This window comes from Anastrepha obliqua, chromosome 1, assembly GCF_027943255.1.
Source record: "Anastrepha obliqua isolate idAnaObli1 chromosome 1, idAnaObli1_1.0, whole genome shotgun sequence".
In the NCBI taxonomy this organism is placed as follows: Eukaryota; Metazoa; Arthropoda; class Insecta; order Diptera; family Tephritidae; genus Anastrepha; species Anastrepha obliqua.
This window is the reverse complement of record NC_072892.1, coordinates 131,423,246-131,451,199: the sequence shown is the minus strand read 5'-3', so window position 1 is coordinate 131,451,199 and position 27,954 is coordinate 131,423,246. Positions and strand designations below refer to the sequence as shown.

Genomic DNA, 27,954 nt, shown 5'->3' with positions numbered 1-27,954 from the left:
TAACTCAAAAATACAATTAACATAGTTTTGTAGAGCAGAAAGAGTTCGATCGAATGAATACTTACCCTTTGCCAAACAGCCAACAAAGCGTTGTAAAAGAAAAGAAAATATAAAAACGATATGAACTTATTCCCCAACACAATACTTACCGAAAATGCGGTAGGTCTGCAAGCATACAAAAATTACAACGTTTGGTGTTGTTTTAGCTTGGAATACGCGAAATTTCGTATTAGAGATGTTGCAAAATAAGTACTTGACGAAAATGACTTTGAAAGATTTTGGATATTTCTTGTAAAATTAGAAAATCTGTTGTTTTCTTTGATCGCGCCCATGAATGAAACAAGGCTAATTCATTCTTTGTCATCAACTTTTCCAATACTTTGCAGTGATAATCAGACGTACAAAACATTGTTGTTGGTCTAGTGCCACCACCTTTAATGACTGCGCCTTGGTTTTGTTCTTTTATTAGTTGTGTGTTTTTTGTCTGAATACTTTAGTGCAGAAAAATGCTTCTTACGAAAATATTGAGCGTGATTTTGAAATTACTGTCGAAGCTATGTTGCTTAGATATCTAAAAATACGTGAAAAAGATTCAACCTATTTGCCTAAAACAAAAAAAAAAAAACAAAAAAGAACGAGGTGCGTTCAAAAAGTATCGCGAATTTTGAATTTTCGCAGAATTTTCGCAGAAAACGTATATTCGAATTTCGATTTTCCTGTATCAAATTTTGGGTAAAAACGAAATTAAGTGCGCGGATGCATTCCGAATATTGACTGTGTCATACGGAGAAGCTAATTTGGACCAAAGCAACGTTCATCGGTGGCACAAAATGTTCTCAGAAGGCCGAGAAGATGTGAACGACGAAAAGCGTGCCGGACGCCCGAGCACTTCAACAACAGATGAAAAAATTGATGAAGTGAAGAAAGAGGTATTGGCCAATCGTCGAATTACCGTTAGAGAAGTTGCTGAGGACCTAGACATATCGATTGGCTCGTGTCATTTGATTTTTTTTTCAATGATTTGGGCATGAGACGGGTCGCCGCAAAATTCGTACCAAAACTGCTCAATTTCGACCAAAAGCAGCATCGCATGAACATTGTTAATGAGATGTTGGACTCTGTCCGCGACGACCCAAATTTGCTCCAGAGGGTCATAACTGGTGACGAATCGTGGGTTGATGGTCAATCATCTCAATGGAAGCTGCCGCACGAACCAAGACCGCGAAAAGCGCGCCAAGTTCGGTCGAATGTAAAAGTTTTGCCTACCGTTTTCTTCGATTGCAGGGGCGTTGTGCATCATGAGTTCTTGCCACAGGGTAAAACGGTCAATAAGAAATATTACCTGCAAGTTATGCGCAATTTGCACGATATCGCCCCTGCTCACACATCGACTTTTTGGCCAAAAACAACACACTAAGGATGCCACAGCCGCCGTATTCCTCAGATCTGGCCCCCTGTGACTTTTTCTTGTTCCCGAAACTGAAGAGGCCCATGAAAGGACGTCGCTAAGCTACAATTGACGAGATAAAGACGGCATCGAAGGAGAAGCTGAACAAGATAAAAAAAATGATTTTTTGAAGCTTCGAAGAATGGAAAAAACGTTGCATAATACCTCATGGGGATTACTTTGAAGGAGGCAAACTAGACATTAATGAATAAATGAAAAATTTTTGAAAAAAAACACAAAATTCGCGATACTCTTTGAACACACCTCGTATAATAATTAAAAAAAAGTATAAATGTATACGTTATCACCCTTTTGTAGCCACGCCCTATGCATGATATATCAAATTTTTAGAACTTATTCACTCCACTGAGGACAGTCTCTGCACGTACAACACTGTCGAAAAAACGCCCCATTGAGCAATGAATCAGTCACGTCATATAAAAACTCAAAACGAAGACAAAAACCCATAAATTCCATAAACATATCACAACTTTTTTGTTAGTCAAAATTTTCCGTCTTTCAAAATTAAGATTCAATAAAAACAATTTCAAATGATTATACCAGCTTGGAGGTGGTTGCACTTCATTGTGCCTGTTGGACTTTTCGGTACCGCCGTTTGGGAGGCAAAGCGCTGTAAAGTTTTTCCTTTTCTTATTTTTCTTATCTTCATTTATGTATTCAAACTATGATTTTTAACAATCTTGTTTTTATTTTTCTTGCAGCAACTGCTGGCTCTCGGTTTGGCTACTCGGAACCGAATCAACGTCGATGGGCTCGGCATCATGGACATTGCGCCGGCAAAACGCAGTCACCAATCGCTTTACACTCGTCTAAAGTAAATACACACAATCCCATTGATAAAAATTATTTTTCCATGAAAGCCTTGCAAAATTTAGAGTTTAGTTCAAATATTGTAAATCTGTATTCGTCATATGAGTAGATTGTTGTGCGGGTGATTGTTTTGAATAAAATAAAATGAAAGATGCTTAAATATCAAATTTCAAATCCGAAATTATGGTACGGAGTAAAAATTCCATTGCTTAAATATTTTTAAGGCTGGTCGGTGAGGGAAAACAGTTGTTGTGAGACAGATATTAGCAAGGCGAATCTATTAAAGGTGGTGTTGGTAAATCAGCTGATTTGTTTTTTTTTTGCCTTTCGCTGTGTCCATGTGGCTGTCAGCACTGAATAAAACAAGGCGAATTAATTTTTTTTCTACATCGCCAATCCCTTGCCGTGGCAATCAAACGTACAAAAAATTGTTGTTGGTCTAGTGCCACCGCCTTCAATAGATTTCGCCTTGGATATTAGGGAATCAAGTTGCTATACTCGGTAGGCTTCCTAGTTTTGTAAGTTGATCCGTGAAATAGAACGATTTCGAACTGTAGGTGGGCTAATCTGTACGTCTGCAGAGTGGCACTTTTATTTTTGACTTCCACTTTATGATTGGTAACTTAATGAGACTTTAAAAAACCAGTATGCCTCTTTTTACTGGAGCAGTAATGGGGTAATGGATAATAATCCGACATAACGATTTCTGTAGAAGCTGTTGAAGCGAGAACCCCTCCTACGCGAACAACAACACTTCCTGTGGCTGGCAAGTAAAATAACGTAAGAGCGGGCCGTTTAACCAAACCTAATCAAAAATGTACATATTTTTAATCAACTTCCACTAAATCTATATAGGATAAGATCAAGGCTGCTCAGTAGTGCCCTTAACTTAATAAAATTCCGGTAAAACGACTTTTATCCTCATATTAAATTTTCTGACAGATGTGCGTTAATTGAGAAAATAATTATTCTACGGATTCTACCACCGGGACCCCGTGGTCTAGAGCTTGAAAATTTAGGGTATTTTCAGGAACTTGTTTTTGCAATAAACAAATGAAAAACGTTACAGCGCACGCTCGATAACGTGAACTAATTCAAACCAAGGCAGTTCACGTTAACAAAAGTGTTCACGTTTTGGAATGCCCAAAAAGACTAAGTAAATATATTTTTTCACATTAAAATTCACATTTTATTCTTGTTTTCGTTACATGTTAATTGAAAATTAAGTCATACGATGGTTTTATTTAAAAAATCAGTCGTATTTTTTGTATCTTCTGTTTTTCTAAAACTTGAAGCACAGCTTTCTCCCTTAACCGTCTTAGCACACTGATTTCATTTTGATCGACGTCTTCATGACCACCCATATTAACGCCTTGTTGAAAATTTCAATTCCTTCAGTCGGCTTAATTTTCTCCTCTTGTTGATGATCGTCATCTGCATTGCCCTCCTCAATATCTTCGTTCCATTCATGAATGACTGGTAACGTGAATTCAATCTGAAATTTTTAATAAAAAAAAGTTTTTTCAATAACCCACATATGTACATACATATCTTTGAGCATATCTGCAAACACGAACGCACCTCATGTTTTAAACTATGTACTAAGGAGGTCGACGGTGTTGCTCATCAAGGTGCGAAGTTCAGCTTCCCATTTTTCTTTTAAAACCGCCAACGGAACTGTTCCAGCACTAAGCTAATGGTGCTTCACCAACACGAAACCAAGCCGCATCCAAAAGATTTATACATATGTAGCTGTTTTTAAGTTAATTTTTTTCAACGACTCGAGCAAATCAGACTTTGTCGCTGCTATTGAAGCTAAAAGGCTGTTTCTGTAATGCAACTTAGTGATTTTTATTGCACTCTGATTCATCGGTTGAATGAGGGGAGTAACGTTTGGTAGTATAAACATTGCCGAAATTTGCCCATTCTCCGTTGTCAGTTCAGCTTCATTTGGGTGAGAAGGAGCGTTGTCGATTAGGAAGTAAGGCTTCCTCCTTTAAAAACGATGTAGCCTTAAAAAACAACCATTTAACCTTAAAAATCGGACAAAACTTAAAAGGAATATTCACCTGTGGAACAAATGACTCATGAAACCACTGCTTGAAAATAGCCGACGTCATCCAGGCGGATTTCGAGTTCTTATAGTCGGTGGTGCTCTGAAAGTTTTTAAAGCAGCGTGGATTCTTCGCCTTTCCAATTACCAAAAGCTTAGGCTTGTGGGATCTAGTGGCGTTTGAACAGCATAAAAACGTGATTCGCTGCTTTACCCCTGGGGCTCTCTTTTCCAAACTTGACGCGTACGTTTTCTCTGGCAAAATTCTCCAGAATAACCCCGACTCATCAGCATTATATAACTGATCGTTGCACCACTCCAATTCGGCCATTTTAGCTTTGAGGTTTTTTTTAAACGGATCCACTAGCTGAGGTTGCGAAGACAGTTTTTCGCCTGATATTTTAAAAAGACGAATACTGTACCTCTTCTTGAATCCTTGGAGCCATCCATCACTAGCGAAGAAGTTTGCTTCATTTTCTTTAAATTTTGCATGCAGTGTTTTGGCCTTTTCTTTCAACATTAGAGCACTTACTGGCCAGTTTTTATCTCGATAAACCAACGATAAAGAGCTCTCACCATTTTGGACAACTCTGAAGAACGCAGTGTTTTTCTATTTCGAGGTCCACAATACGTGTTGTTTACACATTTCAAAATCACTTGCTTTTTCGCTTTAATGTTACAAATTGTTGATTTAGCAACATTAAGAATTGGACCTGGGCGGTGTTGACTATTTTGGCTCTTCTATTTATCTGAAACACAAAAACCAAAAAAATTATTAATCTGTATGACTGAAGCAATTTTCCGTACCAGAATAACAAAAAAAACAAAAAAAATTGACAAAATGGCATGGTTTTTGACACTCTAATAATCGTTTTTTTTTGGTTTTTAAATCACCAAATGACGTAAAAATTTGTATACATTCATATTTTCACCCAATGAAGGCTATAGGCATGTTTTTATGATGGAACTCCCTTCCCACATCCCCCAGGACCCGCCACCACTCTCATTCGTCACTAATAATCGAATATTTGCTTAAATTTAATCTAAAAAATCTTAGTTTTTCCTATTACCCATTATTTATAGCACACTCTAGACTTAAGCTGTTCAACTATGACCCAAATGCAAAGTTCAAAAACGGTTTGAGATAGAAAATTAATAAAAATAATTGTGCTTGATATTTTTCTGATTGGTTGTTTTGATTTTATTCAACGAGGCATAGCAACAGATGCCGGGTATTGTAATATTATGGTTATTGATAAAACATTATTTTGTGGGATATTATTATTTGTAATTCTTTTATATACATATCCTAAATCCCTCAAAACTACTCCTACGCGAGCGGGGCTGTGGGTTCAAGCTAGTAATAATATAATACTATAGGGTTTTTCAGTAAGAGCGTTTCAACTTTTGAACTTTTTTGAATAAAACACAAACGGTTTGACTTTTTTAACTAATTTTTTTTTTATTATCGAGTTTGAACATATACATTTAAGTATGAAATTCGATTTCTTTTGCATGACCACCGCGTGCACGTTTTACGAAGTCCAATCGTTGAACCCAATTTTCGACCACTCTTTTGCATAAATCGGCCGAAATTCCAGCAATTTCGCGTTCAATATTGGCTCTGAGCTCACAAATCGTCGCCGGCTTGTTACTGTAGACCAATGACTTCACTAACCCCAAAACGGGACGGCTTGTTAAATGGACCGTAAAATGGCCGTAATGCTCTTAAAGTAGCAGCAACAGAACGATTATTTTCATCAAAAATTTGCACGATTTGCAATCGTTGCTCAAGTGTGTAGCGTTCCATGATGAAATGTATACTAATGAAGTTTACAAATGACAAGCGAAAAATAAAAAATATTGCGTCGTTCACCCTCCCTATTGGAAAAAAGTTGAAGCGCACCTATTGAACAACCCTATATTGAACAACCCTATAGTACGGGCAATAGCCATTGATGTTATGAACAGCAATTTAAAATTTCAGACGATTCGATTGAATAGTTTTTGAGAACACCAGGCCTCAAAAAGTCGTTTCCAGATAAATGAGGTTTAAGTTTGAGGTACAGGAGCGCGCCCAGCGCTCTCTACCTAGTTAATGGGCTGTAGAAGCTATAATATTGGGAATTTCCGTTTGAAAACTTCACAGTATATTCGTAAGATACTATAATTTCAAAATATCGGAAAAACAAAAAATTGATTTTATGAAATTTTTAGACCACGCGGTGCCCTTAAGTTCAGATTAAGAGCTTAATTAAGGGTTAAAAAAGGCATTAAAAATTAAATATATTCTTCTAAATATGTATTTAAAGCTTCATTTACAAATCATATGGAGACTGAATCATTTATACCTGTATGGCTATTTATATCTAAACTGCCCTAAACGGCATTTTCTGATTTTTTCTCAGAGGTTTTTTCGTGGCAGAAATACACTCGGCGGTTTGCCGTTGCTTGCCGAAGGGCGACCACTGTTAAAAAAAATGTCTCTATTATACGGAGTTTGATGCCCGGGTACTACCGAATGGTGGTCACGCACTATCCCATTCGGCTACGGCGGCCGCTGGGAAGGCTTTAGCTTTAACATCTAATTCACTCTCCTAAAAGCATTCAATAAAGGTCATTAGACTATATTATAAAAGTTTTCCACTATTCCAACTATTATACTATAGATTTCTGTAACAGTGTAGAGCCCCTTTTTAATAAACTCTTTAGCACAAAATTCCCCTTCCGCCTTATTGCTCTTAAAGAAGAGACCACTAACTACGAGAGAAGTATATATGATATATAAAATCGGATAGTCAGGCAGCTCTGAAATTATTAGAGTCAGTAAACTACTCGTCAAAAACGGTAGTTGAATGCCGCAAATTATGACGCTAAATATCGCAATATTTTAAAATCAAACAGTTCCGAGTCTGAGACCATAAAAATACAGAGGTTAAGTGCAAAATAGGAGCTTGCAAGGAAACTTACTACTCTAAATATTCACCCAGATAATGCACTAATACCGACTCCCTGAGCTAAGTGCAAACTATTAATAGATAGACACTCTATCAATGCTGCTAATGACCAGTTGGAGGCCATCACCTTTTTGCCCAATAAGCAGACAAACTTGAACAGAATGGAACCACGGCTGCACAAAATCGCTGCTGAATTTTAGGAGACAGGATACGAGAAGCACGATAGAGGTACTAACAGGGTATTGTCTAATTGGAAGGCATTCAAATAGCCTGGAGGTATCACTTAATCTCTTTTGTCGAAGCTGTCTGAAGCTTTGTCGAATATATTGAAGAAGAGGAAGGCGTGGAACACCTCCAGTGCATTTGCACTGGCTCTATACAGAGAAAGGCTTTCCACGCTCGGATTTGTCTTTCTTGACAGCATTGAAGGGGTCTCACTAATAAGGTTGCCGAAATTAGCAGAATTCATTAAATCCACAGGTTGGTCCAGAGATACGTCCGGAGAATAAAGAACGAGCTCCAGTTGTATCACAATGGGACTATTTAGTCCTAAGTGTGTCGGATGACAGCCACTCAACCTAACCTTACCTAATATGCTAAAAATGCAGTATTTCTTACAGAATATGAAAAAAAAAATCAACGATAATCAATTCAATCAAAAATAAATTGAACCCCTAATTTAATTATTTCATTCGAATGAAGAAAGTATAATATTTCTTACAGCTGAGAAAGAAAGAACATTACAGAATACTTAGAAACTATTCAAATAAATCATTTGAGAACATTTTCGAAACAGTATTTTCTGCAATAAAAATCTAGGTTAATAATATGGCCGTATTAAATTATCTCAAAGCTCTAGACATTGGAGCATTGGAAGCATATTTATTTGTAACTATCCCTAACCAGAAAATATCATAATTTCGTAAGCTTCGCTGAGGAATATGGAAATTAAATTTCACGCGTAGCGATGAGGAGTCAATCGGCGAGAAAGAAGTAAGAATTTAGACTAGAAGAGGAAGTGTTCAACGTTCCACCTTCTCCTCGTTCCTGCAAAAGTCATTTGAGGAAAACCCCATTCATTTCCCAAGTGTTCCCATTAGGCAGTGCCCGAGGATGGTACCAATCACCGCACTAATGGAAGGCCGGCCAAGATTGATGAATGATTTACTTCTGTGCTCACTCTCCTTCTAGGTTAAATACCTGACAAGTGAGCTCCGTGGTCTCTCTACTGTTGAACTGCGCGATATAGACACATCTGATACAGAGCTCGATAGAGGCTAAAGGGATGCCCACATACTGGAACCCAGACAACGTTCGTGATGCAGCGCTTAGCCAACTTTTCACAAACAACTCTACATTTAATTGCTATATTTGTAGATATTTTAGGGCAGCTTGACTGCCATAGTAGATAAGGATGGGTTGTGCTGTAGCTGACAGGCCTCCTTTATAGCTATCAACTCAGCTTGAAAGGCGTTACGGTAGGCAGATAGCCATAGACTGAGGTTCAGCTACTGAGAGAATGCCACTTCTAAGCTTAGTATAGTCTGCGTCAGAAAAAAGGAACCGCGATTGTTCATGAAGTATCAAAATATATATTTAAACTTAAACTGAAAGTATGTACAAAACTACGGGCCGCAATTACCCAATAAGCCGTGTAGTCTTCATCGTTGTCGAGTATAGCCGGGCATCTTCTCGGCATTCTTTGAACCAGCTTTTCTGCGTAGCTCGTCGACAAACAGGACTAGATGCGTTTTCATAGTTCCCCACGCATTTTCAATGGGATTGGCGTCTGGGAACTGGAAAGGCCAGTCCAATACTGTAACGCCATTTTCTTGAAGAAATATATCTTGAAGTTACAAGAAAAGAACCGGTTCTTTTCTTCGGACACAGACTGTATTTGGTTTTGAAACGTCAGTGCAGATAACCACTAACTCTGGGTAAAGGTTAATTTTCGTTATCTCATCCACATCTTTTTGGCATTCGTGTGGAAAATTATTTTCAAATTATATTTGTAGAGCAATATAATCTAGGTCTCTGGCTCTTGAACTGTTTCCGGAAGTGTTTCGAGAAATTTTCGAGTGCCGAAAAATTAATTCTTTCCAGATTAGGTATGCATTTAGAGCCATTGCGTTACATCTAACCCGGAATTTGCCATAGATAACCATGGCGAGGAGATCTAATAGAGTCTCATGAGCCTTGGTTGGAGTAGAAGGTAGCGCTCCGGTGATAAGCATGGATGTTCTTTGTACTCTTGGATACCATATCTTCCAATCCTGGTCCCCGAACAGTGACTCCGCAAAAGAGTACAGACTTCACAACCGCAGTGTATAGCCAGGGTTCTATACGCAGTTTTAAGTCCCATAGCAGTTTTGCCCGCATATAGGGCAGTTACCGCTTTTTCTGACCTGGCTTCAAATGGTTTGTGGACAAAGAATGAATTGTTAGATCAAAACACAATTTTCTGTATGTTCAAATGAAAATTTGAATATTAAAATGACGGATAAATTTTGGTTCCTGCACTGTTTAATGGGTGTAGTAGCGTTGAATACTTCTCAACCCGCCTGTGTGTTAAGCTGCACACCTTTCTTGGAGCCTAGACATTTTTTTGAAATAAATTCATCCGGAAATGGAAAATTTTAATAATTATCTCTTAGTAACTTTGTATGTAGTCACGATATCCTTAATTAGTTAAGAGCTGATGAAATCACGAACTTCGACACTTAAATCATTCAATTATTAAATAGAGAAATTTTCATTTCAATCTGTTTTGTATGAGTTCCTGTTTTTATGTACATTTAAATTTGTTTGCTTATTTGAAATTTTATCAAATCATTTTCTAGGCTATCCCATTGAATATGCCAGCGATTGATATGATTGGCTATCATAATTTGCTGCCAAATCCACTGCTTATGGTCAACAATGGGCATACTGGTGAGTAGAAATCGGACGAAGTAAGTTCAGAAGAGCTAATTCGAATTTAATATTTATTTTTAAGAATATTACGAACCAGGTATATACCTATGAAATGAGACTTTCAGCTATTAGTCCATAGATGTCGCTAGGAGTATTTTTAAACCTTCCCAAATGTCTTGTCTGTCATCTGTCAACAATATTCAGTTCATTGTTTGTTACGTTTCTTACATCAATGCATTTTTGTCGCTCTTAAAAAATGTCGAATTTCGTGCCTTCAAACTACGATTTGCGGATATCGTTGAGAACCGAAAAACCACTTGTGAAATGCTGCTCTTCTGGTTCAAAAGGAAGTCTTCGAATCGTTACGGGTGATGAAAAATGGGTGTATTTCTTCAATCCCAAGCGTAAACGATCGTATGGTCCGCCCGGCCAGAAGCCAAAAATAATGGCCAAACCAAATCGCTTCGGCCGCAAAGCAATGCTATGTGTTTTCTGCGATCAGCGAGGTATGATTTGGTACGAGCTATTAAAACCAGGTGAAACAGTTGACGGTGCACGCTACCAACGACAATTGGCCGATTTGAACAGCGCTATACACCGAAAACGCCCAGAATATGCCGATCGGCGTCACAAAGTAATTTTTCTTGATGACAATGCACCGCCACATCGAACAAGAGCGACCCGGGAATTGGTGGAGACGGACGATTGGGAACCGCTGGTGCATGCAGCTTACTCACCAGACTTGGCGCCTTCCGATTATCATTTGTTTGCATCGGTGGACCATGCACTTTCCGAGCAGCGCTTCAATTCTCAGGAAAAAGCCAAAAAATGGCTCGATGATTGGTTTGCGGCCAAAGACGGCCAATTTTTTTGGCGCGGCATCCACAAATTACCTGAGAGATGGGAAAAATGTGTCGCTAGCGATGGCTATTATTTTGAAGATTAAATTTGTAACCATTTTTTGTTAATAAACATTTGAAATTGAAAAAAAGTCTCATTTCATAGGTATACTAATTTATGTACTACATATTAATATTTGTCTTTTAAAAGTACTAAAACTATTTCGATAAACACTTGTTTCTTATATTAGATTTTCGTATACGACATACAGGCACAGAATTAATATTCGTACGCTAACAATTTGTGAAGAATGTAAATTTAATAAATATTTGCCAAATATAGAAACATCATTTTGAAGAGCTTTTGTTCACAGCCTTCCTATGGAATACATAAAGAAGAGGCAATTTCAAACAATTCAATTACAATACACCATTTTTCCATGTTTGTCTATTTTCACCCATTGGACTTATCCTGCTATGTATTATTCTATTTTCCCTCAGTTGCCATCAATATACCCAAGCTGAGTGAAGAGGAGAAGGAGAGTGGCGATTTTATGCCGTACGTACGTGGCGGTAAGCTGCCAGGAGATTTCGAAGTGGAGAGTGTCCATTTTCACTGGGGCGATAAGAACAATCGTGGCGCTGAGCATGTGATCAACGACATCCGTTATACGATGGAAATGCATATTGTGCATCGCAACAAGAAATATGCGACACTTGCCGATGCGCTGGAATTCACTGACGGCGCTGCTGTATTGGGATTCTTTTTCAATGTAAGTTGATTGTATGCAACGAGTGGATTGAATGGATGCTATTGCAAAGGATGTGAAATATTGAATGATTACTAGTGAGACTATTATGATTTTAATGGTTATTTGATTGCTATATTGTTTGACTGCTTAGTTTGTTTTTTTCTAAATTCACTTCCCGTTGCGCATTTTGATTGTCAGCGTTTTTCCCCCTCTTTTCTAGTTGGATGAAGATGAAGGTGCGGGTTTGACAACAATATGCCGGCATTTGAATCTAATACCGGATGCGAATGATGCGGTCAATTTAACAGTTACCTTCTCACTATCCGCGCTGATTGCTAATGTAGATTTGGATAAATTCTATACATACAAAGGTGAGTGTGCATTTCACATATTTCTTCTTTTCACCTATTCTTATAATGTGCACTTAAGGCAGACTGGGAAAGCTTTCAAAGGTGTAATCACTTTGTAAATTATCATTACATAAAAATTTAATACTTTTTTATGGTTTTTTAAAAACTATTTCCCTCTGTTCATGTAGCAGCTTCATCAAAAAGTGTCCTCAAATTCAAAATACAAGTTTATCCTTCAGAAGTGATATTACCGCCTTCATAGTACTTCCTAGGCACGCCCAAAGGATGGGTGTGCAAGCACATGACTTCTGTAGAGGTTGTCTTGATGAGGAAGAGCAAGAGACAAACTTGCACCTTCTGTGCCATTGTCCTGCTCTTCAGACGTAGATTTGCCTAGGCAGACAATTTTTTAACGAATTGGAAGTCCTCAGCTTCAACTGCTTCAACCTAACCTAAGTGCTGGATCAAGCGCTGGCATAAGCGCGTTACAGTTGAAGGGGAGTACTTAACCCTTCAGCTGCAACGCGTTTATGCCAGCGCTTGATCCAGTTCTCGAAACATGTCCGAAGCTCTCTTTTCGGTATAATCATCAGAGTGTCTTCGATTTTTCCATTACTCTTTTCGTCTGTCCCCATAATGACTTTTTGACTCTATGATACAGAAAAAAATCACAGGGAGCCATATTAAGTAAATTCGATGGCTATTGGATAGTACTCGCTTCGTTTTTGCTCAAAGATTCACGGATTAGGATGGCACTGTGCGACGCTGCCTTATCGTGGAGCAAAATCCACGAGTTATTTTCCCACAAAACCTTTATTTTTTAGCGAATTGCTTCACGTAAACGCCTCATAACGTCCAAATAATAGTCTTTAATAGTTAATAAGTCTGACCTTCTGGTAAAAAATTGTGGTGTACAATACTGCTCCACCAAAATGGTGCGTTTCACTCTCTTGTTTGACTGAAAACGACCTGTTTTATTTTTTGGTCTTTATTCTCCCCGTCTCTCTCGCTTGATGCCTGGGTTGCGTGTCGAACTCATAAGCCCACGTCTTGGCTCCAGTAATGATGCGTTAGATGAATGTTGGGTCGGATTTAACATTCGAAATCATGTCTTTGGTGATAGCAGCGTTGTCCTTTTTTTGGATGACATTTATTGACAGATATTGACATCATCACCTTAACAACCGCGCTATTAGTTCTGCCTTCTCCAAACTGGATAAAGAGGCAAAACGAATGGGCCTGGTGGCGAACGAGGACAGAACGAAGTACCTCCTGTCATCAAACAAACAGTCGGTGCACTCGCGTATCGGCACCCACGTCACTGTTGACAGTTATGATTTCGAGGTTGTAAAAGTCTTCGTTTATTTAGGAACCAGCATTAACACCGATAAAAATGTCAGCCTTGAAATCCAACGCAGAATCTCTCTTGCCAACAAGTGCTACTTTGGGCTAAGTAGGCAATTGAGTAGTAAAGTTCTCTCTCGACGAACAAAACTAACACTCTACAAGACTCTCATAATGCCCGTCCTAACCTATGGCGTAGAAGCGATGACAACATCCGATGAAACAACGCTTGGAATGTTTGAGAGAAAGATTCTGCGTAAGATTTTTGGACCTTTGCACGTTGGCAACGGCGAATATCGTAGGCTATGGAACGATGAGCTGTATGAGCTTTACGACGACATAGACAAATTGTCACAGGACTAACTATCTCTATCTTTCTCTGATACTTTTCTCCTTCCCTCCTTGGAGGAGCCACCAAATCTCCTGGTGCTCCTTGGCTCGACCTTTTCAAATTTCAATTTTTCAATTTCAAGGGTTTTCCAATAACATGTGTTATTGGTGAATGGATTGCGCTATCGAGAGATGATTAACGATTTTTTATGGCCGGAATTGGATGGTATTGATCTGGACAACGTTTATTTTCAACAAGACGGCGCTACGTGCCACACAAGCAACGAAACCATTGATCTTTTACGGGAAAAGTTTCCGGACCGTGTTATCTCTCGAAGAAGTGATCACAATTGGCCACCGAGATCTTGTGATGTAACACCTTGAGACTTTTTTCTTTGGGGCCCGTAATTACATTGAGTCACATCACATGGATGGGTATCCATGTATTGGCGGTATTTATTTAGGGTATACACCTCAACCAGCGTTCCCTCTTTATACTAAATAAAACAACTTTGCTATCCTCAAATAACAGAATATCGCCCAGTGCGCAAGACCAGACTGTAGGCAGTTAAAGGCTGGCCTAAGAGGTAAAAGGTGTAAAAAGGACTTTTTATTTATTCCCTCATTGCTCGTTTGGAAGGGAATTTAGAGTTGTTGCTTACTTTTCTATTCATTACTTAGGCGGTAAACGGGAGTACACAAAATAACTTGCTTATACACAGAAATATACGAAGCAATGCGATGTAATCGGTTACCCGCCAGGGAGTACTCGAAGGACAACTTCAAGCTCGATGGGGCGTAAGCTTAAACGAATTATTTTATTTTGGCATGTAATGGCCTTATAATATGATTTTACGTGGAAAGTGACAGATATAATTCCATTGCTCGCATAATTAGTCACGTCGCAAACCTCTGAGAGCAGACTAAGCGTGCGCCGATCTTGAATTGCATCATTAGCTGATTATCTTGAATTTATTATCATTGTGCGATTAAGATGAACTTCAGTGCAGAAAATTAATACAAGTACATTCGGCTGAAATGCTAAGAGCTCACCTATTGCGTACCTACATACATACATACATACATACATACATACATACATACATACATACATACATATACACATACATACATAAGTACAAGTACGTGCATAAGTAGGTATAAAAATGCTTGTAAGATTGCTCGCAGGGATTAAAGAAAATAAGAATAGGTAAATTGTTTGTGTGTGAGTCAATGGATATTGTGTTCGAGTAGCGCTGTGCCTCCACATGTGCACTGCTGTATGTACGCGTATGTACGAGTATGTGCAGTCGACTCGAAGGACTCTTAAAATATTACGAATTATCGAGTCTTTGAAATATTAAATGGTTCGAAATGTTCGAGTGAAAATCAATCAAACTTCGAATCATCAAGTGTTTTTATTTAACTGCTAATATTTTACATATTCATAATGTGAATTAAGTAATCTTTGAAAGGGAACTCATTTATACGGGTTTGCTGCGAAACACTTTGCTGCTGCTCAGACTTTTCAATAATATTTTTAAGGAGAAAAAGTGCCTGGTATAACTTCTACTCAAATATGAACGAGACGTTATCAATAAAACGGTCCGCGGATGACATATGGAAAACTATTAAATTTTTTGTTTTTTTAGTAGGACTGTTATAAGCTTACATGGCAAATTTCAGCGTGATATGTCACATAGTTTGTTTTCTGTGCTACTGTAAACAAGTCAAACTCGAGTGTGTTCTTCGAATTCTCTTTTATGACTTCAATTGTCTCAAAATGTTTTCCACGGAGCGGCAACTTGAGTTTGGGAAACAGGAAAAAGTCACATGGAGCCATATCAGGCGAATACGGTGCTTGCGGAACGATACTAACATTATTTTTGTTCAAAAATTCGCGAACAAGACGTGATGTGTGAGCTGGTGCATTATCGTGATGCAAGAACCATGACTTGTTGTCCCACAATTCCTTCCTTTTATGACGAATGCTCTCGCGCAAACGCTTTAAAACGTCTAAATAATATTCAGCGTTAACCGATTTTGCGATTTGTGCGATTTTCAAGCACAATTTCCTTTAATTTTCCGATGTTTTCGTCGTTTACTGATGTTGCTGGACGACGTTCATGAGGCAAGTTTTCAACCGATGTACGGCCCTCTTTGAACGATTTGTACCACTGGAAAACACGTGCACGCGATAGAGCAGAGTCCCCATAAGTTGTCTGCAACATTTTTAAGGCGTCTGAAGCCGAAATTTTGTTGAAATAAGAAAATTTTAAACAAATTCTTTGTTCAACTTGAATTTCCATCGTTAAATTCGAAGAACACACTCGAGCTTGACTTGTTTACAGTAGCACAGAAAACAAAGTATGTGACATATCACGCTGAAATTTGCCATGTAAGCTTATAACAGTCCTACCAAAAAACGAAAAATTTATTTTTGCCATATGTCATCCGCGGACCGTTTTATTGATAACGTCTCGTTCATATTTGAGTAGAAGATACTGTTTCATCAGTTATCGAATGAGGCTTTTGCTACCATGTATCGTCTTCATCTTTTTCGTTGCTCTTTTCATTCGTATCTGTCGTAGATAAAATTTCGTCATCGGCTAGTGATCCTGAGACAGCAACATCTTCATTCTCTTGAACATAGTCAGAAAAACTCACATCGCTGATGTCAACTACTGGTACCATTGATGGTTCTTGATCATCCATAATTATTACTGATTATTACTGTTTTCCCCCATGACACTTTTCATCTTTAAAAGTAAGCGTCTTGTCCAGTAAGCATTTGAAAAATAGGCCAGTTGCATTAGTGTTGAAAATGTCTCGGGCATCATAGTTTTCAATCAGTGTCTTCACTTTACCATGCCAAACTGAGCAAACAGCATCATTAACAGTTCCTTCTCCACACACTTTTTTAAACACGACTCCATTCCTCTTTTTGAAATTTCTAAGCCACCTTGTAAGTCACTTCTCGCAAAGTTTTGTATGTTTAGAGTAGACGCGAACTCCTTTTTTTTCTTTTAACAAAGTTTCGCTATATAGATACTTTTTGTCCTCTACCCTGTCTAAGCCAACTGACCAGGCTTTCTTCCAGACGAGGAAATTCACCTTTACCAGGTGATTTTTTCGTTCGAATTACAGAGTGCATAAAAATGTATGGACATAATTCGAAATATAAAGAGATTTTGTAGGGAATTAATGAGAAGTTCCAAATATCGCAGGTTTGAATTAACGAGAGTCGACTGTATTGTGTATACGATACATACGTAGCAAATAGTACTCCGAATGCACAAAAAAACATCCAATCAAGAATAATATTTTTATTATTTCTTCTTAAGGTTACAACAATACTCAATGCTAATGAACATATTTTTAGGTACGTAGTATCTACATATATAAAGTTGCATGCGATTATCTACATACATACATATTTAGGTATGCTTTTTTAAGTATGTGTGCACGTAAATATATTATTCCGAAAATTGGCTATCATTCAATGAAATGTTCGTAGTAGGCAGACGTTGACGTATTAACAATGTTGTCTGCATGTATATTATCTTCATTAAATTAATTTACGTATTTACGTGTAACTTATTGAGCTCAAGCATTGATAAAATGTTCAACTTGTAACTGTGCCCAAAGGCTTTTTTATGGCAAGAAAAAAAATATTACACATTAAAATAAGGCTAAGTGAGGCAGTCATTGCGAAGGCAGACACAGACTTAAGGTAGTATTAACTTTTCTACAAACATATTTACATGTGTGCGCAAATGTAGAAATGATAATAATGTAACGCAAATAATAGTAATATGCATAATATGGCGCTTCTAGCTTTGAAACTTAGCAGTTTGTTTAACTTCTCATTGCCTGCATTACATTTAATAAAAATAGTGACCCCGTGCAAGCTGTTTGTGCCGGTGACATTATATTTAACTACTTACCTGTAATTAAAGGTGTTCACCAAGGCTCTATTCGGTTCGCTATTTTTTGTGTTACATATAAATGGTTTACAAAGTTTGTTTAAATATTGTGACATTCATGTACATACCTATACGCGGATGATGTCCAATTATATTATATGTCAGCTGCCCTTTTGTATCTGCCATTATTTGTTTTAATAATCTCAACACTGACTTAGATCACGTCAGCAAATGGGCCTGTGACAATGGGTTACTTTTAAATGCATGTAAATCTCAGAGTTTCGTTATTTACAAGAAGGCTTTCAACTCGAAAACTACAGAAGGGGCTTGTGAAGAGGTAGTTAGTGTCGTGCGGAGTATCTTCACATGCCGGACATATGTTAGATATTTCGGGGTCAATTCTGGATAAGTAAGAGTTTCACCTGCTACAGTATCCAGAACGTAATTGTGCCAGTGTTACGCGTGTCTCACGGGGAAGCTGGAGCTCTTCAACTGCAATAGGTGGTGTTTGGTCTCCGATTACGGCATTCACAGGGCGGGAGCTTAAGAAGGTGGTGACGGTCTTCCGGAGAATGTCGTTTATTGACTGTCTAATTTCTGTCAGTTTTGTCCTGGATCTCGTCGGCATAGTTTAAAAGGTGTCTTCTGACGCACCTAGGAGGCGGCTCTGGCTCAAGTAGGTGTCTGCAAGGGTGAAACATGCGCTAGCACCCCAGCAGGAGCTGCTTGGGGAGCAGTTTATTGTGATCTTTTACAGGGAGCATTTGTGCCCCGTTGAAAAGTTGTTGAATAGGGGACATCAGGAGGCAACCGGTCACTGTCCGAATGGCAGTATTGTGGGAAGTCTGTAGCTTTATGCACTGCGTGTCACTAGTTCCAGGTGACCAGACAGGCGCAGCATAATTTAGAACCGGCCGATCAATTGCCTTAAATGTCGATAGCAACAGTTCTTTGTCTTTGCGCCAAGTGTTGCCGGCAAGTGACTTGGGGAAGTTGCTGCGATTTTGGACCTTAGTGGCAATTGCGGTTGTATGCGCGGAGAAGGAGAGCAAACTGTCAAAGGTCACACCCAAGATTTTGGAACTGTTTACCGTCGGAATTGGTCTGTCATTGACTTTTACCCTGAGGGACAGTTTGACCTCCTTTGTCCAGGTGGTTTTAGCGGAATGATCTGCTTCACAAGGTTGTTGTTGTAGCAGCATAAACAATCCCCATACATATACTGGGAATGCTGCTGGAGTGACAGTCCTTGGCCTGATATAAATCCGGGTCGTTCCGGTTATGTAGAACCGACTGCCGTGGGAACGTGCTTCACAAGGTCATTAACTCTAGTGAGTCCAATTATCTTGCCGAACGAATTCACTTGACTAGATCGTCCCGATAACTTAGCTTGCTTAGTGAAAACAGTTGTCTTGTATCTGAATGCCAGTTCTTCGTTTTTGCTGTTTGTCTTTGGAGCGAACTACATTACAGCACGTATATACAAAAAGAAGACCTACAGTCACTCACACCTTATTTGATACAGAGTATGCAAATATTTTATTTATTTGGTTTTATTTCATTTCTCAACATGAAATACAAAAAAGTGTCGTTTCCAAAAAAAAAAAAAACAAAGAAACCAAACAATAAACATGTAGAGAATTCACGCCGTAACTTAAATGATACAGTTAAAATAACCTCTATTCCCGACGCAAATTTCAACAAATGGAATTGTATTTTTTACTATGCGAGAGTTCGTAGAGAGAGTTTCGCATTAAGGAATATTAAATTTTATGTACGCTTGTGGCCGTTTTATGTACCACGGCACCGCTTTGATAGAAAAGCATGAATTAGCTTTGGGGCATTTCAAAAAATGAATGCCGCATAGTAAAATAGCTGAAATTGTAAATTCAAGGATTTGGGTAAGACTTGCCATTTAGATACTGTTTGGAGAGTACTGAGAGAAGCTAATTTAAGTACCAGAATAGCCCGTAATGAACCTTTCGTAAGTCCAAGGAATAGAAGTAAGAGATTTTGCTTGCGTGATCATCTAAATAAGAACCCAGGGTTTTGGAGGACAGTACTTTTTGCAGACGGGGTAAAAATAAACTTATTTGAACCAGATGGTAGATAGGCAGTGGCGACGACATAGTTTGGGCATGCATGTCTTCAAAGGGAAGAAACAATTAAAATAGCTAGAAAATTACAAAATGAAGATAACTTTTGCTTTTATCAATATAAAACCCTAAGCGCAAGTCCCAAGTAATACCAACATATGAAATGAAATGAAATATAGAACACTTTCCAAAAAATCGTATCTGTATCAAGTAAGGTATGAGTGACTGTATGTTAATCCATGCAAGAATTTTTATACTGCCTGTGCCATATCATCGCTAACGCAATAGATTGTTTTGATTGGGACTCTCAACTTTTTAGGCTGCCCTCAGAAAGTATTTGACACTTAATAATGAGTATATAAATTAAATCAAAATTCATTTAAATAAAACTTCACTTTTTCAATAAAAAAGGATTAAGTCTGTTTACGTAGAAACATCAAGCGAAGGATGTTCCGTCTCAGGCTCATTCCAGCAATGTAAAACTTCGATAGGCGTCGGAAGTGTATCACGAGATTACTTCGTCCTCTTTCGATCTGGCCCGATCTCGAAATCTGTTGCCGAAAAGTGATAAACCCAAACTTTTTCACCTGACTTCAATAAAGTGCCGCAAGATTTTATCCAATTTGGTTTTTCATTTGTCTCTTTGAGACATAAGCAAACGCCCTCTTTGGCCTACTTTTTTGGCACAACAAAAACAGTATTGCCTGCTAAACTCTTTAGTAAAAGTTTTCATTTTTATGCTTTCCAATATTTTTTCTTTAGAATTTGCCCTGAAATAAAAATTGACTTTTCCAAGAGGACATCACGGGCTTATTAAGTAGCTCTAGGTGGCTGACACAGGGTGATACATCTTGCATCACCTTTAATTATTGCTTCATGGATTTGTTCAATGTGGAAAATTTAGATATAGAGTTTTTAAAGTGAAATATAGTTTTTATATTTTTTTTTTGTAATTTTTTAGAATAAAATATACTTAAGAAATAAAATTGGAATTTTTGTTGAATAATAGTTTTGATTTTTTGTTAAAAAATTTTGGCAAACAATTTTTTTTTTTGCTTTTGTAAAATATCCCCCTTAAACATTGTTGTTTTTTTGAGCCATTAATAGCTGAGACTATGCTTGGTAGTCGCTGCAAGTTTCATAGTGGCGTAAAATTCATCCTATTGTTTTTGAATACCAACAAAAAAATATGATTTTGAGTGATGGAAATCATTATTTTAAGCTTTACGCAGTGGAGCTTTTATCTGTTTGTTCTTGTTGTAGCAGTACCTTTGCCCTGTCAGTGTAGCGTAATCACCGGTCGTCTTCGTCTAGCTCATCTAACGGTAGGCCCAGGAAACTAGCTGTTTCGACGGGTTGGGTCCAGAGGGAGAGTGGTGCTAGATGAGTGGGTTTAATAGGGCATGTGAAAAAGTGGTTAGTGTCGTGCGGAGTGCCTTCACATGCTGGACATATATTTAGTATGTCGGGGTCGATTCTGGGTAAGTAGGAGTTTAACCTGCTACAATATCCAAACCGTAATTGTGCCAAGGTTACGCGGGACTCTCGGGGAAGTTGGAGCTCTTCGTCTGCGATTGGTGGTGGTTGGACTGCAATAACGGCATTCGGAAGTCGGGTGCTTAAGAAGGTGGCCTGTCTGTACACTGTCCGATCCAGTAACTGTTTGTTTGTTTTGTCTGAGATCTCGTCCGCGTAGTTGAGGAAATGCCTCCTGATGTGGCTGGGAGGTGGCTAAGGCTCGAGCAGGTGTCTGCACGGGTGAGGCCTGCGGTAACACCCTAGCAGAAACTGCTTACTGAGCAATTTGTTATGCTTATCTCTTTGTATACTGCAGCTGCCTAATTCACAAGTGTCAAATATGATTGACGTGCAATGCCATTTGCAATAATTATAAATCTTAATTTTGTGTAAAAATGTTGGACACCTTTTCTTAAATCCTTCGGGTCTGGGCTTTTTTCGCTCTGTTCAAGGATCCGTTTTACAAGGTTATATACATAAATTGTTCGAAAATTAAATGTTGGGAAGCTACCTGAAAGCTCAAGTCGTTAGCAATTATAGAAATATGTTAAATTCACGTCCAAAATCGAAAAAGTCTGGCCAGACCCGGCTGCCCAACGGAGGGAGACTCTATACCAAAATTTTCATTATTGAATAAATCTGCGAAATATTCTTTTTTCCATCATTATTTCAGTTTTTTTTTCTAATTTTTTCAGTTTACTTTTTATTATACTCGAGCCAACAATAAACCAATTTTCAGAAAAAGCGACGACAATGTACAAAATATTATACTTGGATCACTTGATATGGAATTGCTGCTTTGTTCGTTTGTTTTTACATAATAAATAAAATTGTTTCAGAATGAATAACTTGCGATATCTCTAAAGCCATTAGTTTTCGAATCCTTGTTCAAAGGACTTATTTGCTTCTTTTGGTTCGTATCATCATCATCATCATCATCATGCATAGAAATACAGTGCTTCCTCTTTACTATAACCTCCTTAAATATTTTGCATTCTTTCGCGAACACTCTGTATATGTGCAAACATACGTAAAAATGTGGACATACATACATAAATATTCTATATATGCATACATACATATGTTTTCTTATACATAAATTAAAGTTATTTGAGAGCCAAACATCGATGGTAACTATCCCACGCGAATGCCAAGGCAAGCACATATCATACTTCCATAAATACATACACACACACATACATACATACAAACATGCATACATACATTCTGTATGCATACATACACACTGCCAATTACTGTGCGTACTAGCGTAGAATTAACAAAATCGATGGCATGAAATAGAATTCAATATGCAAACAATATCACCGCAATAATATTTGAACAGGCGACAGGAGAAGGCACGGGTACACACACATCCCCATGTACATCCATGCGCTTGCCCGATCAAAATCAGATGTAGTTATTTATGTAAATAGAAATGTAGATGTAAAGATATACATACATGCGCTGACAGGTGGACAAGTGCCAAACATGGTAACGAATGAATACAAATTGGTCACCAAAACTGTGGCTACACACCAAAAAATGTGGGAATGGCTGCAAAATAATTTGGAGATTTTATTACCCTGGCTAATGTGCTGGCTTTATGGTCGGCGACAATGTTGCTACATGCATACGGAATAATATGATTTAATTTTTAGTTAATGAGCTAAATTTGCTTCACAAATAAATTCCTAAATAAGTATGTGCACATATCGCCCGTTTGCCGGAAGAATGACATAACCTAAAAATAAGTAAATAAGTATGTGGCCATTTTAACCGGTTGGCATTTGAAGTGTTATTTTTGTTGTTTTACAGTTTACTTTGAAGACCTTAAAATAATTCTTCAGTGTATTATAGCGGCCTAACATTTTTCCCTAATTTTCTCTCTTGCTCTGTTAGGGTTTACTCTTGTTTTATGATAGGTTGAGAACTCTCCTTACTTTTATATTTCTCGCGTGCCTTTTGTAGTAGTTATCTTTCTCATTTTATTAGCTTAGCTAAAGCCGTTACTGAGATTACAAATAAGCTGAGCATTTGCCTATTTTAATTTCAGTCGGTTTTATTGCACGTGATTGCGATAAATAGCAGAAGTTCTTGAATATTGTTTTTTTTTTATTTAGAAGTATAGTTTTATTCTAAAGTGGCAAGCCGTTTCAAAAAACAGAAATAATATAAACGAAAACTCTTCTGCTGATGACAATAGTAATGTACTTAGGTAATGAAGGTGCACTCTCAGACACTTCAAAGAGTATAGTCGAAAACGAATTTTTGTCTTCTTACATATCGGCAGTAATATGGAAAATATTTCCAAATAGAAGAAGGCGGAGGAGGAGCAATTAGGTTACCATCACATTCTGATGATTGTGATACAGAAGTAGAAACAGCTATTGATGGAACGATGTGGGAACTGAAAAAACATGAATACCGAGGAAAACCACAAAGAAGTATAACTTTCAAAGGGCTTAGGTCCTACAGCATTTGTAAAAATAAATGTAATTGAAAAGTTAGCAGCGCTTTTTCTACAAATTTTATAAATTATTTTAGGGAATGCACAGAAATTAAAGTTTCTAGTGCTATAGGGTGTTTTTTTAGAGGTTAGGTTTTCAAGATGAAATAAAACGTATATAATTTAATGTTATGGCCAAGAATTTAGCTTTATTATAAAGATAAGGGTTTGCCATTATGTTTTTAAAATGATTTCGGGCAAGTGGCCGCCGCGGCTGGCTCGAATAAATTCCAGCCGAGAGACCCAATTTTCGACCACTTTTTGCAGCAATTGGGGCCGTATGTCAGCAATAGCGCGCCGAATATTCTCTTCCAAGACGTCAATCGTCTCGGGCTTATCTGCGTAGACAAGCGACTTCACATAGCCCCACAAGAAATAGTCCAGCGGTGTTATATCGCACGATCTTGGAGGCCACCCCACAGGTCCACGGCGCGAGATAATGCGCTCACCAAAAGTTTCCTTCAATAAATCGATTGTTGCGTTGGCTGTATGGCATGTAGCGCCGTCTTGTTGGAACCAAAGGTCGTCCACATCAACATCGTCCAATTCAGGCACGAAAAAGTCATTAATCATGGCTTTATAGCGCTCTCCATTGACTGTAACATTATGGCCGGCTTCATTTTTAAAGAAATATGGACCAATGATTCCCTCTGCCCATAGAGCACACCAAACAGTGACTTTTTGAGGATGTAACGGCGTCTCAGCAATGGCTTGTGGATTATGTTCACTCCAAATGCGACAATTTTGCTTATTGACATACCCATTCAACCAAAAGTGAGCTTCATGGCTGAACAAAATTTTCTTGTGAAAATCGGGATCGGTGGCCATCTCGTTTTGGGCCCATTCACCGAACGTGTGACGCGCTTGATCAGGTGTAAGTCTATTTATTATGAAATGACAAACCAAACTGAGCATAAATCAACTGACAGCTGTCAAAAAGACCATCTACGAAAAAAGTAGTGCCAACTTGAAAACCTAACCTCTAAAAAAAACACCCTTTATTAAAGAAAAGATCAATTAGTAAGGAAGCAAATTAAGAAACGTGAAGAAGAAATGTGAGAACATAACTAGGGGAGGTAAGCAGAGAATAAGTAACGAAGGGTGTGTTGTTGGGAGCGGGAACATGACTATGTGACTATGTATATGAAAAACGACCGAATTCAAAGACTGATGAGTGAAAAAATCGCCCTGATCTCTTTTTTTAAAGATTGCCAAAATTGCTATATGCCAAGATGAAATATTACTTTTGATGAACAATCATTTCTCACTAAAGCCAGGTGCAATTTATGCCGTATAAACTGAGTAATTTTGGAATTAAATTTTCGATCGCAACGGATTTGGCCAATAATAATATTATAAATGTGTTTCCATACTTAGGCAAAAATGATAGATAAATCGAATATCTTTGGATAAAACTAATTGAGCGATTTATTTGTTTGGGTATAAATGTGGCAACTAAAAATTTTTTTACAAACAAATCATTCGCCTCAAAACTTTTGGGAACAATACGACTTTCATTAAAAAAAGAGGATTACCGAAAATTAGCAAAATAGAGAATAGAAAATGACTGAATTTTCAAGTTTAGTTTACAAATCTAGTATTTGCACACTAACGGTGTAGAAAGCTAAGTCAAATAAGGAAGCTCTTTTGCTTAGCTCTAAATTGAATAAACTCTTAAAAAAGCTTGCTGAAACCATTTCACAGTCTATAAAAAATAATGAATAACTAAATAAAAAATAAAAAATAAAATTGAACAAACCCGAAAAAAGCTTCTTGAAAGCATTTAATTTTACAACTACACGTAATTTGGTGCAGATCTCAGATCTCGTATCTCGGAGATGGTCTTTACAAGTATTTTTTAATATCCTCGATATGGCAGAAAATAATTCTTGAATTCTAAAAGGAATTTTTATTTCAATTAGCAAAAGAACTTTCTACTGAATATCAAGATTCTTGATGAAGAATGAACTACTGATGGCAGATATAACTGAGAAATCTACAGGAAAATGCGATCAAATTAGATTTCGCAACGAAAATAAAACCACACGTACATATCTGTGTTGGTTACAAAAAATATTATGTTTGTGGAAAATGTGCATTAAAAAAAGTTCAGTTTGCATAAATTGTACTGATAAAAGAAAAATTAAATTACTATTAGTTAAATTTGATATAAAGGCTGGTTAAATTTCAAGGGCCGATGTTGAATGTGAACCACACCTAAACGTCAACGACACCGTTGGACTTCTTTCTTTGGAGTTATTTGAAAGAAAAGGTGTACGTCGATAAGCCAGCAATAATTCAAGAGCTAAAGGATGAGATAATTCGGCACATTAACGGCATAGAACCTCATCGAAAATTTGGACCATCGGATGGAGGTGTGCCGCCGAGGCTGCGGCGGCTATTTGGCTGATATTTTATTCTACACATAATTGAGCCATACCAATATTATCATAATAAAGATAAATGGTAAACATTTAAAAAAAAAATTGTATTTTATTCTAAAGTAACACCGGCCCTTGAAATTTAACCACCCTTTACAATATGTAAAAATTCTGTAAATATAAAATAAAAAATTAATTACTAGATTCTAAAAAATCCAGTAAATCCAACTAATAAATATTCATAAAAATATCTGCCGTTCGGAGTCTGCTTAAAATTGTAGGCCCCTCCATTTGTGAGACAAATAGGAGGAGGAGCTCGTTCAAACAGCTAACAGAAGTATACGCGCCAATTATTTATGTATATATTATAGTTTCAAATATTTTACTTCAAAAGGCGTCTACCGATTGGTAGATAGAAATATATTAATGCTTGGCATGTCTAGTGTTAAAGCTACTTTTCTGGGATTTTTTGTTTGTTTTTTTATTTATTGAGTTATGGCGTTCTGCTAGCAAACGAGCGATTTACAAACGCTAAATTTACACTGCAATTAATTCACATCTTTGTTTGCTTGCTTTAATTACAGGTTCACTTACAACGCCACCCTGCTCGGAGGCCATTACATGGGTGCTCTATCCCGATCCCATACCCATTTCTCCCAAACAGGTATTTATACAAGTGGAACTCAATTTAACGATGCTTTGAACCTGTTTTTAACGAATTTTTTCTTGTTTCTTACACCCGCAGATTGCCCGCTTCCGTCAGCTGCAAGATACGCAGGATGGCGCGCTGGTTGATAATTTCCGTCAATTGCAGCCGATTGGTAACCGTCGCATTTTTATGCGCAACGGTAATACGAGACATACGCATGTGGAAGCTTTGAAGAAGGAGCTGGACTATAAGAAATGGGATTGGTATAATTGATTTTGCAGCTAGAATTGAATTGGATATTCTCACAATGCTTGTACTCGTGCAATAACAAGCGGCCATTTGCTTTTGCAATCGATTCTTAGTTAAATGAATTTTTAATTTATTATTTAATATGCTTACATATGTACTTAAGTAATTGCATTGTTGTAATTCTAGTGCGCTTGGCATGTAAATTTACTTTTTGTGTACTCTCTCCTAACGGACACCACTATTAAGCGGACACCTCGCATATGCGGACGCTTTTTTCCTGTACTTACCACAAATTTTTTTCTCTTGAGCGGAGAAGCTTTTTTCACTCCCATAGCGTATTACTAACGTTTTTTTACATTTTTCTCATAAGCGGACACTTTTTTCAGTCGTTTAGGTGTCCGCTTAAAAGAGAGTATACTTGATATATGAATGTATGCACGCATTTCAGTTGCTGGATGTGAAGCTATATAATTTACTTATATTATGCATGTCTGTATTTATGTACAAGTTTGTAAAATAAATTAATTCAACATTAAAGTATAAGGATTCTTTGCTTTCAAATATAATGTAACATTTCAAATACCATATCGATCATTAGCTTGTCCGTCAATAAGGACAATATTAATATTGTGCTCAACTATCCAATTTCCAAAGTTTTTTATTTCAGTAAAATGTCGTGTATATGTGCCTTTGATGGCAAACATTTAATAAATGGAAAATTTTAAAGAATTTTTAAAAATATTTTTTTTCAGAATCTATTTTATAAAATAAATTTTTGCTCAGCCTTCCAATTTTTTTATAAAATAAATT

At 37.5% G+C, this 27,954-nt stretch overlaps 1 protein-coding gene across 1 annotated transcript; it reads left to right on the top strand.

Annotated features, from left to right (window-relative positions):
- The first annotated feature begins 1,904 nt into the window (after positions 1-1,904).
- Positions 1,905-27,681, top strand: LOC129236138 (carbonic anhydrase 2). The gene is made up of 7 exons (XM_054870358.1): positions 1,905-2,080; positions 2,170-2,282; positions 10,129-10,219; positions 11,542-11,813; positions 12,013-12,163; positions 26,831-26,910; positions 26,992-27,681. The coding sequence occupies exons 1-7, from the start codon at positions 1,999-2,001 to the stop codon at positions 27,166-27,168; spliced, it is 966 nt and encodes a 321-aa protein (XP_054726333.1). The 5' UTR covers positions 1,905-1,998; the 3' UTR covers positions 27,169-27,681.
- The last annotated feature ends 273 nt before the right edge of the window (positions 27,682-27,954 follow it).

What these genes read in the sequence shown, in the direction of transcription:
- LOC129236138 (XM_054870358.1), top strand. Translation starts at nt 1,999, where the DNA reads ATGATTATACCAGCTTGGAGGTGGTTGCACTTCATTGTGCCTGTTGGA. An exon ending in TAAATTCTATACATACAAAG is followed by an intron (nt 12,164 to 26,830) that starts GTGAGTGTGCAT and finishes CTTTAATTACAG; the next exon opens with GTTCACTTACAACGCCACCC. An exon ending in TACCCATTTCTCCCAAACAG is followed by an intron (nt 26,911 to 26,991) that starts GTATTTATACAA and finishes TTACACCCGCAG; the next exon opens with ATTGCCCGCTTCCGTCAGCT.